Consider the following 17,502-nt stretch of genomic DNA (forward strand, 5'->3'; position numbering starts at 1 on the left):
GGGGCGCCTGGGTGGCTCAGTCGGTTGAGGATCCGACTTCAGCTCAGGTCATGATCTCCCAGTTCGTGAGTTTGAGCCCCGCGTCAGGCTCTGTGCTGACACCTCAGAGCCTGGAGCCTGCTTCGGATTCTGTGTCTCCCTCTGTCTATGTCCCTCCCCCGCTCAGGCTCGCTCGCTCTCTCTCTCTCTCTCTCTCTCTCTCTCAAAAACAAACATAAAAAAAATTTTTTTAATCCAGAAATAGAAACCAACAAATCATGAACATGTGATGCTTTATTTAATTTATTATTCTCGAACATTCTTCTTCCTTTAATAAAAAGAATAGCAGTGATATATCTGCTACTGGTAGAAAATGAAGAGCTCTTCTATAAAAGGCTACAAAGAGAAGTTGCAATTATTACTGAATATGCCAACTCAGTTTAAAATATTCAAGAGAAGCTGGTCAACAGTGTTCACCACCTTGAAGCAGCCCCACCTCCCTCTGAACCAGTGATCTGCTGTCCCTCCTCGGCAATCCTTCAGGAAAGTCCTTCCCCATCTTAACTGTACTGGTCGGAACACAAAGACGTAGGGACAGAGCGGGAACGCAGGGTCACCCCGTATCTGGTCCTGCTCCCCAATGACAACAGGGAAGGGCGCAGGACAAGGTAGGAAAGGAAACAATCCGGTGATGCACAGGCATCCGAGACCCAGAGCAGGACTTTCTCTCCCTGTGGCCTGAGGGTCAGTTGTTGAGACAGAATAGAAATAAAAGTGAAAGGAATCTGAAGAAGACATTTAAAAACTGAAAGGCTTGACTCAACATTTTTTACTTTTGGTGAAGTCGAATGGTTTCCACCACTGAGCGAACTGCAGTGCCTTCTTCCTCTGATCCTCAAAGCTTTCCCGGATCCCTTTCCTCCACAGCCTGGGTTCTATATCCAACATCCCACCAATGATTTCCTTTTAAAGAATGAGAGAAATATAGACACATATATGTATAAATGCTGAAAACAGAATGAAACTATTTATATTTATATTTATACTAAGTATAAAAGTCAGTAGTTCTCCAAGATGATACTCAAATTCTACACATACTAGTTTCAAGTTAAAAAATCTTACTTTCCAGTATGGAGGTTCCTCAAAAAGTTAAAAACAGAACTACCCTATGACCCAACAATTACACTACTAGGTATTTACCCAAAGGATACAAAAATACAGATTCAAAGGGTACATGTATCCCAATGTTTACAGCAGCGCTATCTACAATAGCCAATTATGGAAAGACCCCAAGTGTCCACTGGCTGATGAATGGATAAAGAACATGTGGTATATATACAATGGAATATTAGTTGGCCATCAAAAAGAATGAAATCTTGCCATTTGCAACGACGCAGATAGAGCTAGAGAGTATAATGCTAAGTGAAGTAAGTCAGGCAGAGAAAGACAAATGGCTACAATTTCATTCATATGTGGGATTTAAGAAACACAACAAATGAGCAGGGGGGGGGGGAAAGAGAGGCAAACCAAGAAACAGATTCTTAACCACAGAGATCACACTGATGGTTACAGCGGAGAGGTGGGCGAGGGATGGGAGCAACAGGTGATGGGGATTAAGGAGGGCATTTGCTGGGATGAGCACAGGGTGCTGTCTGTAAATGATCAATCACTAAACTCTACACCTAAAACTATTATTGCATGTGTATGTTAACAAGCTGGACTTTAAATGAAAACTTGGGGAAAAAAATCTTGTTTTCAGTTAGTTCTAACTATGCAAGCCCTAGAATTCTAGCAGTGCTAGTTTTGTCTCTTGTCCTGTTCTTTGTCCGTTTTGTTGCTTGTTAGCACATCTACCAGAGAGGTGCAAAGGGGAGGAAGGGAGCGTGACATTTAATTAATTTGGTCCTCATGAGCTGTTCTGGTAACCAGCATGGATAAAAAGTTGGCCGACATGCAACAATTATTAACTCTGGTGTCGGACTGCAGTTGAATCTCAGGCCAACATTCTCTCCACTACCCCTTATATTTATAAGCCAGTTTCTTCTACTATTAGCTGGAGATCTTTATTCAGGAAATAGAATATTTTATTTTATTTTATTTTATTTTATTTTATTTTATTTTATTTTATTTTTAATGTTTTATTTATTTTTGACAGAGAGAGAGAGAGAGAGAGAGAGAGAGACAGAGCATGAGCGGGGGAGGGGCAGAGAGGGAAGGAGACACAGAATCCGAAGCAGGCTCCAGGCTCTGAGCTGTCAGCACAGAGCCCGACGTGGGGCTCCAACTCACAGACCTCGAGATCATGACCTGAGCGAAGTCGGACGCTCAACCGAATGAGCCACCCAGGCATCCCTAGAATCATATGTTAATACTAATAATCCAAATAAAGAATTAAAAATTATAAACCACCTTCTTTTAAGAGTCACATTCCAAACTCCTGTAAGAAATGGATTTTGATTTGACTGCTTTCATTATCCTAGATTACTTCCCTCATGATTCTCTTCCTGTGCTGTTAGCTACAGAAAGTAAAGCAATTTATGCCTGTGAGTATCCACGTACACAAGGATATGGGGGAAACGTGCAATGCTTACGGGAGGGCAGTATGGCAACACAGGACAACACTGGGCTGAGGGTCAAACTCTGCATGTTCAGTCTACTTCCACAGGGCTGTGTGGTGAGATCCTGGACACGCTCTTAACATTTTTACCAAGGGGACATACTGTGTACAAGCAAGTACCAAATGTTGTTGGGGATACAAAGATAATTAACATACATCGACCTGTCTTCAGAGAACTAACAGAATGTGGACCTGTGGTAGGAACAGAAGAATGACCAACTACACAAAGAACTCTCTTAAAGAGCAGAATAAGGTAAATGCCATTGCAGACTACATGGAGACTCAAAAAAAAGAAGATTCTAGTTATTGGATACATCAAAAAAGGCTTAGTGTAAGCTCCTTCACTGAGAAACAGAAATAAAGGGCCCAACAAAGAGAGTAATTTTAGAAACCATCAAGACTAAATTTAGATTTAATGCGAGAGTTTTCTTGGCATCAGCCCAAGTAAGCAATGTAGTTTAAGCAAGCCTAGTTTATGAACTGGCCTAACACTGTCTCTGTAAAATACCAAGTTTTGTCTTATGGGCACCATATAGGTACCACTGAGTCTCGGTAACAGAAGCAGCTGTGAATGGAAAGAGACCATCCCCCTCCTGCTCTCTGAACACTCGCTTAGGCAGCAGGCTGAAGGGAGTTCTTGGGCTCACAGGCTGCTTCTTGAGAAGCAAATTTGGGGGGAAACGGATCAGCGATGCCATGCTGAGGAAGATTTCTTTTTAAACAGTATCATTACACATATTTGTTCAGGACTGCAATCTCCCAATTAAATTTACAAAATTAAAAAAAAAATGGGTATTTCACTTTGTTTTCAAAAAAATCAGGTTGGAAGGAAGGAAGGAAGGAAGGAAGGAAGGAAGGAAGGAAGGAAGGAATCCAGAGTCTGAGAGCCTTCAGTTATAGAGTTCTATTGATTAAAACAACAGGGGTTTTCAGAGCAATGAAAACAAACTTCTTTCTAATTAACTCCGTGAAAAAACATTTTGAAAATTTCTCAAACACGTTTCTGTACTATATCTCAACAGTTCAAAAATGCATGTGATTTGGGGCCTCTAACATTTTAAAGGCAACAGAATAAATAGTTCTGAATCCGAACCTCTGGGGTCGAGATTCCTCCTGACGTGAGCCTACTCGCTGTAGAGGACGGCCATACAGGGGAGATGAGAGTGAGGAGGGAGACAGGGGCCCCAGGGCAGAGTTCACGAGGGCTCCTCTAGTCAGAGGACGGTATGAGCAGGAAAGCCTGAGCCAGACTCGATTCAAAGGCCACTTCTAGAACTACTACTGCCCAGACTTCTTTTGACTGTTGCAGCGGCCACGTTAGTTTCGTTCCAGCGCCTGACACTACCTCACGTACTTCCCAGATACGTAGTGGACCCTACTTTGTGGCTGCACCCCCAGCAGTGAAACAAATGGCGATCTACGATCGCCACGCAGACATCTGCCCAGAAACCATGTGAAATGACTCAGTCATATACTCTTCTCGGACCACATGGTGCTTCGTCATAAGTGCAGACGTGAGGTCATCCGTTCTCAGGTTCAACCAGGAATGAGAGGTACATGGACCAGTTCTGTCCCTTAGAAGCGCGTGACTGGGTCACATAACCTGTCTGCAGCCCCGCTCCCCCATCGGTGAGATGAAAGGAAGGACAGCCTCCACAAAGCGGAGTCACCGTGAGCAAACTCACTGCGGGTGTCTAGAGTGTCACCCTTGTGGCACAAGGCCGGCTGCCTCCATAGGAAAACGGCTACCCTCCCTCTCGACGGTGTCAGAAAATGGTGGGTTCCAAAGGGACATTCCTGACTGTTAGCAACGGTCTGAGGAATTTTTACTGGCAGCTTTGAGGTTCTCTCTCTAAAACTGGGTAGAAGAGCACTCACCAACTTCACTCTACATTGTGCCCCAAGTTTTGATTTCCCTTTGAAAGAAAAGTGTTATTACCAAACTGCTACAACACTCTGGAATTTTATTAAACTTGTGAGCTTACCTTCCCAAAGTAATGAGGGAATTTATGTTGATCTTCAATGACGTGGGCAAACCCTCCTTGGAGGCCAAAATCTACAGAGAAGTAAGGTAAGCCCCTGGGTACCTAAATAAACAGATAAATCACACATGAGTACAGCCTGGAATCGGCAAGTTCTGTGCAATCCCTTCTCCTGCTCTAGGATATAACGGAAGTTAGGCAACCCTTCACAACAAGAGCATATAATAAATTTCCAATTCAAGAATACGTAGTGACATAACTTTCAGAGTCAAACATTTCATTGGTAGCCTTTCAGCCAGATAGCTCTTTAGCTATAATCAAAACCAATTCTTTTCCTGTCTTTGAGGAAAACAGCAAGAAAAGGTACTGTTTTTATATAGATAACAGTAGAATAATTTTCTTTAAACTACACAGAGAATAAGGGTATCAGTCCTATATTTCCCTCACAAAACAGAACAGGAAGAGAGGCCTAACCATATACTTAGAGCTTTGCTCATAATATTTTTATTACCATTTATTTATCAAAAATAAATTAAACCCAATCATAATTTTTTCTTAACTGGTGAGGTGGGTATAACAATATTTAGTTAACCAACTTCATTTCAAAGTATCTCCAGGACTAACTATGATCTTTTCCTCTCTCCTTTCTACACACACACACACACACACACACACACACACACGCAAACGCACAAACGTGCAAACGCGCACGCACGCACGTGCTCATTCTGGCCCTGAATCCCACATGTCTATTTCACTATAAGTAGTTAATGTTGTAAAAAAATCAGTTTATAAAATAGTATATAACATCAAATAGTAGAATATAACATCAAATATATATATATATAACATATATATTATATATATACACACACACTATATAATAGTATATAACATCAAATGCAGGGAAAACAGGTTACTGTTTCGTGGCTTTATTTATTTTTCTTACTTTCACATTTTCAGAACAGGATAAACAAGTACACGACCTAGACAGTCAGGAAAAAATAAAGTCAAGAGACTGAGAAGGCCTCTAATCAAAGCTCTGAACCTTCTGCCTATGTAGCCCCAGGCCAGTCATTTACCACCTCTGGGTCTCCTGAGAAATATGAAGAACTGAGAGGTTTGCTGCAAGGATGAACTGGAAGCTGCGCACCCAGGGTAAGCCCGATGCCTCACACAGAGAAGGTCATTCAAATATTACTGTCTTTCCTGGTTCCCAAACAACAGGGCTTTGTGCAAACATGGTGGTCAAAGCAAAAAGGATAGAGGACTCCCTAAGAATATTTTTGGTAGGTGACGCAGAGTGTTGTACGTGAGGCATGAACGGGAATGGCTAAAACAAAGTTACGGAACTATGCTGACTACCAGACAGCACTTCAAGGGAGAGGGAACTTGAGGAAGCAATCTGTAAGGATGGGGGCCATGCCCTTTGTCTGTAACATATTGTACCTGGCAGGAAAATGGCCCTTGAAATATATGCTAATCCTCTATTTGCCATGAATATACTACCTTATACGGCAGAGGGACTTCACACATGCAATTAGTTTATGGATATTCAAATGAGGAGATATCCTGTGTTATCCTCGTGGGCCCAATACAATCACAAGGATACTTATAAGTAAGAGTCAGGAGAGTCAGCATCAGAGAAAAACTGGAAGATCCCACACCGCTGGAACTGAAGGTGAAGGAAGGAATCTCGAGTGGCTTCTAGAAAAGGGAAGGGAACAGATTCTTCCCTAGAGCGTCCAGAAGGAACGCACACCTGCTAACACCCTGATTTGAGTCCAGTGCAGCACATTTTGTATTTGTGACCTCCAGAACTGCGAAATAAATCTGTGTCCTTCCGCCGCCGGTAGGAAATGAACATCCATGCCAAGTGACTGACTCAACAACTCAGGACGTAAGTGCCGAGACGGCACAGTAAACACACCACTGCTCTGCAAGGAGCAGCGGCTGCCACGAGCTTGTCTGTCCTCTCCCTGTGGCTACTGGGGACAACCGGTTGTCTCATCAGGACGGTGGCTCGTCAGCAGGCGCCATGAAGGCTCTAGTATCAAAGCAGGTGCACACTTACCACTTTGCTTTTCCTGCCTTGGCCAGACAGAGGGAACGACCTCTGGTATCGCTCTTGAAAGACACTGACAGAACTATGGCAAAACATTTTATTGATGGTAAACAACAACAACAACAACGAAACAGTAATATTTGAATCTGCCCCTTCCAATATTTCCAGGTATTACTCCTGACTTGCTCTAATTGTCCTTGAGCTTGAAGGTCTCTGGGTGAACCCAAATTTTCCTTGACATGGACTTTCCTCAGTCTTAAAAATCCCTAAATGTGTTAGGTGTTTTTTAATTATAGCTATCACAAAATTAAACTTAAAATCATCACATTAAAAGTTGAGAAAGAATTCACATGAAATCTCAATGTCACAGCCTTGTGAAAACCGAGCAGTGTTGTTGACAAGTTAGTTGATAACACACAAGTGCTCTGCACTGAGCACACAGAGAGATGTGTCCCTGTGTACTGCCACGAACTTCACACAACTACAGAGAAATCAGGACCCAGAAAGGGAGCAAGGGGGCACAAAAAGAGAAGCTCATACTCACAGCAGAAAAACATAAATCAACAAAGAATCAGAATAAATCACCAGAAGCCAAGAATTTACTTGAATAAAAAAATCACCCCACCCCACAAAGCAGGTAAAACACTTTATGAAACTACCAAGGACACAGAGTTTTAAAAATAAGTATAATGAGGTTCTTCCAGAATAGAAATAACATTAAAATAAGTCAAGATTGTTCACTTTGTGCTCAGAAACACTTTTATCATTTTAAAAAGCCACTGAAACGCTTATTACCCTAAAAAGTGACCTCCTTTAGAATTAGTCCTAATACTCAAGTTCTCTTCACAATTCCATCCACATAATTATCGAATCCTAAAGCTAAAAGGGACCAGAGATGTCATCTGGCCCACTCCCTGTCTGCTGTGACTCTCAGATACTATGTGATGACTTAGAAAGGCAACTCTTGGGATCCCGGCAATGCTTCCAAGTAGAATATACAAATACTGTTCCTACAAAGGTCTGTATCTGTTTCAGATTTTCCATATTAGTTAAAATATTAAAACTCCCTAGGCATTTGACTCAAGTACTGAGCACGTTTTAAAAAACAAACTTAAAATAGGTACTAGATGGTTCACCAGGAAGAAAACTGCATATGCAGGATAGCAAATAGAGAATAATACATATCTTTAAAAACTTCTACTTAGAAATATTTTCAAATGCCATTAAAATCATGTTATAAAAGAATATTTAATGGCAGGGCACCTGGGTGGCTCAGTCGGTTAAGCGTCTGACTTCGGCTCAGGTCACGATCTCACGGTTTGTGAGTTCGGGCCCCGCATCGGGCTCTGTGCTAACAGCTCGGAGCCTGGAACCTGCTTCGGATTCTGTGTCTCCTTCACTCTCTGCCCCTCCCCAACTTGTGCTCTGTCTCTCTATGTCTCTCAAAAAATAAATAAATGTAGAAAAAAAAAAGAAAAAAAAGAATATTTAATGGCAATGGAGATTATGAGAAGTGAAAAACTCAGGCCTAATAGATATGTGTATGTTAGGTATCGTTTTCTTTTTTTCTTTTTTTCTTTTCTAGAGACAGAGGGAGCATGTAAGCAGGGGAGAAGGGCAGAGAGAAAGAAGCAGAGAGAGAGAGAGAGAGAGAGAGAGAGAGAGAGAATTCCAAACAGGCTCCACATTCAGTGCAGAGCCCAACACGTGGCTTGATCCCATGACCTTGGAAACATGACCTGAGGCAAAACCAAGAGTCAGACACTCAACTGAATGAACCCCTCAGCTGCCCCCTAGATACGTTTTACTATAGGCTCAGAGAAGACAGAAATGAAAAGGACATTTGTTAAGGGGGGAGTTAATATACTGTCTGGTCAAATTCGCCAGCAAGGGGAGAAAAGAAGACTATAGACAATGTTTTACCTTTGTATTAAACCTATCTTCAGTAAGGCAATGAAATTTCAATCTCTTGAGTAGGACATAATAAATGCAATGAGATATCTTACCAGTCACCTGTATCAGGAGTCTGGCTTTCCAAAAAGAATATACGGAAGAAAAGAGCCTAGTGTCATCTATTAGAACAAGGGTCAGCAAACTTAAGAAAACATAAAAGTCTGAATTTAAATAAAATGTTCTCGGCTTTGAAGATTACATAGGCTCTGCTGCAACTTTCCACTATGCCCTTGCTACATGAACGCTTCCAAAAGCAGCACCTAACAAACTGGTGTAGCTGCACTCGAATAACGTTATTTACACACGAGGGCAGAGGGATGACCTAGCACACAGGCTGAAGTGCCTGCCCCGCCCCCTGAGTCCACATCCCTGTTCTGTTCCAGCACGTGCAATGCACATAGAAGAGTGCCTGGTAAACAGCTCTCACTCAGTGAACGGCTGTACAGCAAAGTGTGTTTTGAACAGAAAACCAAAAAGGAATCCACAGTTCTAGTATATCTCTATTCCAGTTCATTTAGACGTCTAGAAAAGAGAGAGGTCCTTGTGACAGTACTCAACTTGTGTAACATGTCTAAGAGTGAGTCTGTGGATCGACTAAGCTGTGAAGCTCGGTTGGGAAACTCCCCTAAAGAAATATGAACCCATAATCTAACTTAGCCACTGTTTTAACGTTTATTTATTTTTGAGACAGAGACAGAGCATGAATGGGGGAGGGTCAGAGAGAGAGGGAGACACAGAATCTGAAACAGGCTCCAGGCTCTGAGCCATCAGCCCAGAGCCCCACGCGGGGCTCGAACTCACGGACCGCGAGATCGTGACCTGGCTGAAGTCGGACGCTTAACCGACTGAGCCACCCAGGTGCCCCTAGCCACTGTTTTAAAGATTGTAACAGGTAATCTTTATATGGGGGGGCGGGGGGGGGGGGCGCGCAGGGAGGGAAGAACTCCAAAATCAAATAGAGCCTCTAGGAAAATGTTATCCTCCTTATAATTTGAGTAACAAGAGGGCCCCTCTCCCTACTTCCACAGAGGCTGAGAAGCCCATTACAGGAGCTCCTACAGCAGAGTCTGATGTGGTCACAGCCAACTGTAGGCACCACAATGGCACAGTGCCAGAAGGTGAGGAAGGCACAGCTCCAGAAGGTGGGGAAGGCACAAGGCCAGAAGGTCAGGAATAAATATTCACATAAGCGTCTGAACAAAGGAGCATTTGCTAGACCAAGTAGAATGAAAAGAATTTCTTATTCATAGAATTACTTACTTCACCTTGGGTCACTCAGCCAAATGGTCTCTTTCTTTCTTTTTTTTAATTTTTTTTTTTTTTGATGTTTATTTATTTTTGAGAGACACAGTGTGAGCGGGGGAAGGGCAGAGAGAGAGACAGAAAGACACAGAATCTAAAGAGGCTCCAGGCTCTGAGCTGTCAGCACAGAGCCCGACACGGGGCTTGAACTCACAGATCATGATCTGAGCCGAAGTCAGACGCATAAACGACTGAGCCACCCAGGAGCCCCAAATGGTCTCTTTCTGAAGTAAGATGTGACAATTAATGATCCTAAACATCAGGATCATTTCTTATACCAAGGGCAAGAAAAAGATACTTACAGACTTTCTGATGTCTTTCGAAGAGAGATCGATCAATTTCTTGTTCATAGACCATTCTTCATCAGATTCCATTATGGCTTTCTAAGAAATAGCCATTTATTAATGAAAAAATAGTTTATAAGCAAACACAAAGAGACTGTTTAAAAATAAAGTAATACAGTGAATTAATCACAGATATAGTATACATGGTAGGTGGTTCATTATTTAAAATGGGTTAAGGCTTTAATTCGTTATTTAAAATTGGACCTTAGTTTTCTTTAAAGTCCTATCTTTAGGAAAAAGGAAATATTATTTACTCATTCTTAATTCTTGTACTAACTTCAGCCCAACTTTACACCACAAATACAATCCTTAATAAGTCTAAGCAATTTAATTTAAACGTAAGTTTGTGAACATAAAAGTTCACAACTTCCTTATCCCATTCATAGAAACCTACTCAAATAAATTTGTTTAGTTTTACTGCCCTTTTTGCAAAAGAGTAATTTCTGACAACCAAGTACTTGAACTATTTGGCCCTATAACAAAGAAGTAAAAATGAAGGGGAAAAATACATAGATATGGCATTGTAAGACCTCCGAGCCTAAGCAACAGAACTAGTATTTATGGTAAAGAAATATTTAATAGAAAAACCAGGATGATGAGTATCAAGTACTCTCATTTTTGTACAGTTGTCATCATTAATGAAGCAAATTTTAAACATAAAATTAGCATTCAAATAAGCACAGTTTAAAAGCATCAGATACACTGCTGGTCCATATTTAAAAGGCATATGGGGCACTGGGGCTGATACTGTAACGTAGCACATTCAGTATAAAACTGAAGGCAAATCAAATAAAAGGTTTAGGGTAGAAAAGTGACACACCATTCTAAGTGATGACATTTCTGTCACCCAACATGAGCAACAGTGGCTGCTTACATTCCTATTACCTCAATGCCTGTGGTCACAATCACCTAAGACTCTACTGAGAAGATACAAAAAAAAAGAAAGAAAAAAAAAATGAAGAAAAGAATAATAATCTCTTTCCCAACTGATTTTGCTTAACACACAACTGGCAAGTTGGCTCTTTCTCCTACTTTACTAGTATATTTCTTAAAATCAAATAATCAAATTGTTTTTAGAAATCTGTAGAGAGAAAGCGTATTTTTCACCACCTCATTAACCTCGACAAGTCTCACCATCCTTTGTACTGGGTTGTCCAGTCCACAAATAAACTCTCCCATCCTGTATCGTCTAAATGTTGCATGGGAAAGTCTCCGTGCATCACTTCATAAAACACTGCCTCCATTTTTCACTTTACATGTTACTATTTCATATACGTTTCTACACATGCATTTATATTAGCCTATAAATTATAATGTATTCAGCTCAGCCTCAAAACCATGCTATCTTGTAAAAGCTGCCTGAATATTATAATGACACTTAACTGATTAAAAACTCTAGTAATTATGTCCAAAAACGTATGTCAAGGTTAGATACTAGTTTCTTCTTACAAATAGCATCATGAGGTATTAAATACTAAAAGAACAGTAACTTGTCTCAGCAATTGTAACATGGACTATTTGTATGTAACTCTCTCCAGCTCTTGTGAATTTCAGTGAGTTTTCTAGAATTACGACTATAATTTTGACCGCAAAGGAGTTCAAGGTAAAACCCTGATTTTTCATTTTAGAACTGAAAAATTAAAATAGAAATCATAAACTGCCATTCAACAGTATATTCATACTTACAAATAAGCATGCTTTTTTTTCCCAATGTTTATTTATTTCTGAGAGAGAGAGACAGAGTGTGAGCAGGGGAGGGGGAAAGAGAGAGGGAAACAGAGAATCCAAAGCAGGCTCCAGGCTCCGAGCTGTCTGCACAGCGCCAGATGCGGGACTCAAACTCACAAGCTGTGCGACCACGACCTGAGCTGAAGTTGGACACTCAACCGACTGAGCCACCCAGGCACTCCCAAATAAGCATGCTTTTTAAAGGTCAAAATCCCAAATTTCTCTCTACAGAAATTTACAAAGAATTTTTTTGTGTGCTTTACTGCATTTCTTTATATAAAGTTTGATATTAGCATATAAGGACAAAAAATACAAGAAAAAAGATAACCGTATTCATAAAACAGCACTGTTGTGAAACAGGATGCATGCAAAAGTATCCAGAAATACCTTAAAGTAGATGGGAGCCATGTCACCCACTTCCTTCGGGAGAGGAATGCACTCGTAAACCATATGGTACTGCTTCTTCATGCTCATGTTGGTTTCTAAAAAGATGCAGTCCAACCCTTTATCTTCAAACATCTTTACCAATGATTTCCTAAACATCTGAAGAAAATAAAATGATGAGGTAACTAAAAGACTTACAGACAAAATATGGAAAATAATAAAAGGTACACTAAATCCCTTTAAAATAAAAAATAAATGGTCAACAATGTTTAGATTCCATACTGTTACCTTACCATTACTTTACTTTCTAAATCTACTATATCATTTCACATATTTAAGCAACTTTTCTTTTTTTTTTTTTTATTAACATTTATTTATTTTTTGAGAGTCAGAGAGAGACAGAGCACGAGCAGGGGAGGTGCAGAGAGAGGGAGACACAGAATCAGAAGCAGGCTCCAGGCTCTGAGCTGTCAGCACAGAGTCCCATGCGGGGCTTGAACCCACAAACCGTGAGATCATGACCTGAGCCGAAGTCAGTCAGCCCAAGCGACTGAGCCACCCAGGCGCCCCTAACCAACTTTTCTTTTGAAACTGAAACTTACTCTGTGGAGTTTTGTGTATATATTGGAAATGTTCCAACAGACTACAATAAGACAAGGAAGAGATAAAATCAAACTCAAGGAGTAAAATAGGCAGAACAGATGGTAAAATCAGAGGAAAATAACCACAAAACACAGAAGGTACTTACTCCTGGAAGGTGGGTGTGGAACCCACTTCCAAGTATCTCCCTAGGCTCACAGCATCTTCATCCACTGGCTCCCACACACGTCTGCTGACCCTGCACTTGGACCTTGTATACTCAAGCATCCCCTATTTTCACGTACAATCACGTCCCACCGAGTGTATCAAAGTCAAATGTACTACGGTGGAACAGTAAGAGTGTTTTCTTTTCCCAAAGAACTCAGCGTTATTATAAAATCCCTACTTTTTATTCTTTTCTACTTACTTACATATTTATTATTTCACACCCTGAGTCCTGGAGCACAGACACGCCGTCCAGATGCTCACAGGTATGCACAGGACATCCCCTGTGGTACAGGATGATGTCAGGGCTTAGAAGAAAGGGGACCAGGCTGAAGGCTGTAGCCAGAAGCTGACTCTCCCCACACCACCAAGGTGTCTAAGAATTCGAAATTCAAACTTGGCCTTGTAGAGTATCATATATTTATTCTATCTTTATTAAGTGTTAGTATATTTGTCTAAGGAGGAGGAAGAAAGATTTTTTTTTTTAAAGTTTATTTATTTTTGAGAGAGAGACAGAGAGTGCACAAGAGGCAGAGAGGCAAAGAGAGAATCCCAAGCAGGCTCCCCACTGTTAGCACAGAGGCCAACACGGGGCTCGATCTCATGAACCGTGACATCGTGACGTGAGCCGAAACCAAGATTCAGACACTTAACTGACTGAGCCACGCAGGCGCGCCCCCCCCACCTTATTAAATTTATTTTTGAAACACTTTTTAATCTAGATTTGTCAGCTAATTTATAACTTTCAAATATCTTAATTAAATTGTTCAATTAGGACTATAGATCACATGTAGAAAATAGAGAGATCCCATACACCTCTACCCCAGTTTCCCCCGATGGTAGCATCTTACAAAACCACAGTACAGCATCACAACCAGGATATTAACAGGGACACGGTGAAGGCACAGAGCAATCCCAACGCTCCCAGCCACACTCCCTCTCATCACATGGGCAAAACCGCCACTGTGTTCTCCATTTCTTTAATCCTACCATTTCAAGCATGTCGTACAGGTGGAATCACACCACCTTTTGAGGTTCCTGGTCTTAGCTCAGCCTAACTCCCTGGAGATTCAGCCAGGTTGTGGCTCAGACACTGCCTGGCGACTGCCACGTGCAGACAGCTGTTCAGCTTCCCCACTCAGCCTCCACGGACACCCCAAAAGGGGAGAAGCTACTTGTCACTGCTGCCTGGGGGATGGGGGTCCTGGGACTCCGCCAGGCCTCCGATGATCACTTGTCAGTAAAAACTTGTCACGCTTCTGTTTTGTACTCATTTCACAAAACAAGAACAAGTAGGAAAAAAGGAAATCAAATAATTATACATTGAGATAAACTACAAAGATACCTAGTAAGCAACAGACACAGGATTTGCTTTTCATTTCTGACCAGAGCTGTAGAGAAGTTCAGCAAAGCCTCTTTTAAAGACTCCATTTGTTGTCAAAGTCTTGGCTAATAGTCTAATAATCTCATTGTCAGGTGACTTGTTAGCTAAATCATTAGAGATGACTATATAGGATTGCTTCCCCTTTAAAAATCCTCTGAATCTTGTACTACATTTCATAAAATCAAATTAACAGTGCACACACAATTGAGGTTAAATTATGGCAAAAAATCACAAAATATAAAATACTGGTATAGGTATCTACATGGTGAAAGTGGTCAAATTTTATAGTTGCCATGGCCCCGATCTGATTTCCGCAGACAACAAACCTTCCCAAGAAAAGCCATGTTCACTAAACGGTTTCATTTTCCTCTTCCTGGGCAAACAAGACTAGATTTCCCAGCCTCTCTGGGACTTAGATGGGGACATATTTAATTCTGGGCAAAGGAATGTATCTAGAAATGATAGGTGTCACTTGTGACAAGTGACTTATGTGTCCCTTGAAACAGTGAAGGGGCAGTGTGCCTTCTTGTATTCATTTTCTTCCATCCAAGGTCCTGAAAGAGGACCCCACCACAGGAGAGCCTGATGATGGAAGGAGCCTGGATACCCAATTAAATGCCTGGGGGCGATCTGCCTTGGGAACTGCCCAACCCACACTGGACCGTGACATAAGAAATGAACTTTTCCTGTCTTGAGCACTGTGAGTTCGGTTCTGTTTGCAACAGCAGTGACCACAATTCGATGGACGATTCACAGACATCGGTGCTAAGACTGACACGGCTCACGAGCCAGGAAGTGACAACCGTTCATCCATTCCCGCCTCTACCCTGTCGTTTTTCCCAAAAGTTACCTTCGAAGGCCTAGTAAACACTTAGAAAACAAACACACTTGCACAAAACACTTAGAAAACAAAATGGGGAAAATATACAAAGCTGGTTTTATAAGATAGTTTTTTAGACTGTCTCTATGTTGTTAACTGCTACCGTTTGTGAATTTTTATTTATTATGAATATTTTCGATGAACTGTTATTTATTTCATTACCTAGTGCAGTGGTAACATAATCTCACCGGCTAGAAAAAGGAAAACCATTGCTGGAGTAGAACTCCGTATATGAAAACTAAGCTTCTTTGAAGAAAGGAGAAAATGGATATAAAGCAGCAGCAGCACCGACAATGTAACACTGTCTCACAAACTTCCTTGCTTTCCTGTTGATCCACAGCCCTTTCCTGGTTTAACTGTTTTGATGCTTGTTCTAGATACTATGTGGATGACAGTGAGGAAGACAGACTCCAGACGTCATGAATTACAAATGCAAACTTAAAGGTACTAAATTAGTAGTGATGCAAGAATAGTTCACCATGATAATATAAACATCATACAAGCAGGGCACACACAAACACTCAAGTACTTCTCTCTGCATAAAAAAACTGTACTTGAAAAACACGAGTTCAGGGGCGCCTGGGTGGCTCAGTCGGTTAAGCGGCCGACTTCAGCTCAGGTCATGATCTCGCGGTCCGTGAGGTCGAGCCCCGCGTCGGGCTCTGTGCTGACAGCTCAGAGCCTGGAGCCTGTTTCCGATTCTGTGTCTCCCTCTCTCTGCCCCTCCCCCGTTCATGCTCTGTCTCTCTCTGTCTCAAAAATAATTAAATGTTAAAAAATTAAAAAAAAAAAAAACAAAAACACGAGTTCAATGAAAGAATTTGAGGTTACCAGCTCCACTAAAGAAGGATCTTCCCGAAGCTCAGTATAACACATACACTATACGTATTTAAATAACATTCATTCTTTAAGTTATACGACAACCAAACACTGAAGAAAGGTTTTTAGTTCATTATTATAACATACCAAAACTATTTTATGCTTCACAGAGATATAGATCCCCATATTATGGGGATTATAGAACATTCCCATTTTTCTAGTAGAAAAAACTCTACCCATTGGGTAATCACTATTTTCCACATTTCTAAACTATGACTACTCACCTACATGCCATTCCTCATTTTAGTTAACACATCTAGACTAAAATTCCTTACAATATATTTAAGTAAGCTATACTAGAGTGTTGCAATTCTTAATTTGTATCAAGTCACATTATAACAATTCAGTTGTATGTAAGTAAAACTTTTTGAAATGAAAATTAAAGTATTATACTTGGAAATATCAAAGCTATGTAAGGTTGATCATATAATATTAATACTATAATTTATTCAGATTTTCTAAATAGAACATGTCCAAAGGTAAAGTTATCCAGAGATAAATGTTATGAGATAGAATACATATATTTAACTCTGTGCCCACCATGGAGTAGCCACTCAGAAATGACATTAAAGTAATTTTTAAAACAGCCCAAATTACTGGAACAAAGAGAACGAGAGAAGCCTCACTGGAAATCAGATCACTCCATAATAAGTGACTTAAACATCAGCAAGCAGGCTCATCCCTGGCAGGTGTGGCGGGAGGGGATCGGCAGGGGTAGCAGAGAGGACAGCCATCCCGCACTACAGAAAGAACCCTCACAAGGCTCAAGAACTGGTAAGCACCAAGCGGTTACAGAAGGAGAGTGAAGGTGTAGCAAAAAGCAAATGGCATAGATGGAAGTCTTTTGAAAAAAGCAATTAACACGCTGATACCCTCAACACCAGCAGAACGCTGTCGGATTATTCTCTGTAGAAGGTCAACAGTAAGTTTGCTGGGCTGGCAAAACCTGACACAGCTGGAGTCTGAAAACGGGGGCATTACAGGAAATGTTACAGAGTGTTGAAATTCTGCTGCCCCAGCCTTCTTCTCCCACTCCTCTGGCAGAACAGGAGCAAACCGTCTCAGATGCACCAGGTGAGAGATGGGAAGAATTGTCTCTGGAGAGTCTGATCGCCCCCAGAAAAAGCCCTGAGGGTGCAATACTGGAGCTTTCCCAGGGAAATGGCCCCATCACACCGCTCAGCAGCAAAGCCCACTGTAG

The 17,502-nt window shown here is 41.2% G+C and overlaps 1 protein-coding gene across 1 annotated transcript in view; it reads right to left on the reverse strand.

Moving 5' to 3' along the window:
• Positions 1 to 255: 255 nt before the first annotated feature.
• Positions 256 to 17,502, reverse strand: part of CWF19L2 (CWF19 like cell cycle control factor 2) — a 149,966-nt gene continuing 132,719 nt past the window's right edge. The window contains exons 15-18 of the mRNA XM_043579225.1: positions 12,358 to 12,513; positions 10,201 to 10,281; positions 4,582 to 4,683; positions 256 to 942 (exon numbers count right to left, since the gene is read on the reverse strand). Coding sequence (XP_043435160.1) covers positions 799 to 942; positions 4,582 to 4,683; positions 10,201 to 10,281; positions 12,358 to 12,513 — 483 coding nt within the window. The 3' untranslated portion in view covers positions 256 to 798. The remainder of the gene's footprint in view (positions 943 to 4,581; positions 4,684 to 10,200; positions 10,282 to 12,357; positions 12,514 to 17,502) is intronic.

The sequence above is a fragment of the Prionailurus bengalensis genome, chromosome D1, assembly GCF_016509475.1.
Source record: "Prionailurus bengalensis isolate Pbe53 chromosome D1, Fcat_Pben_1.1_paternal_pri, whole genome shotgun sequence".
Taxonomy (NCBI): Eukaryota; Metazoa; Chordata; class Mammalia; order Carnivora; family Felidae; genus Prionailurus; species Prionailurus bengalensis.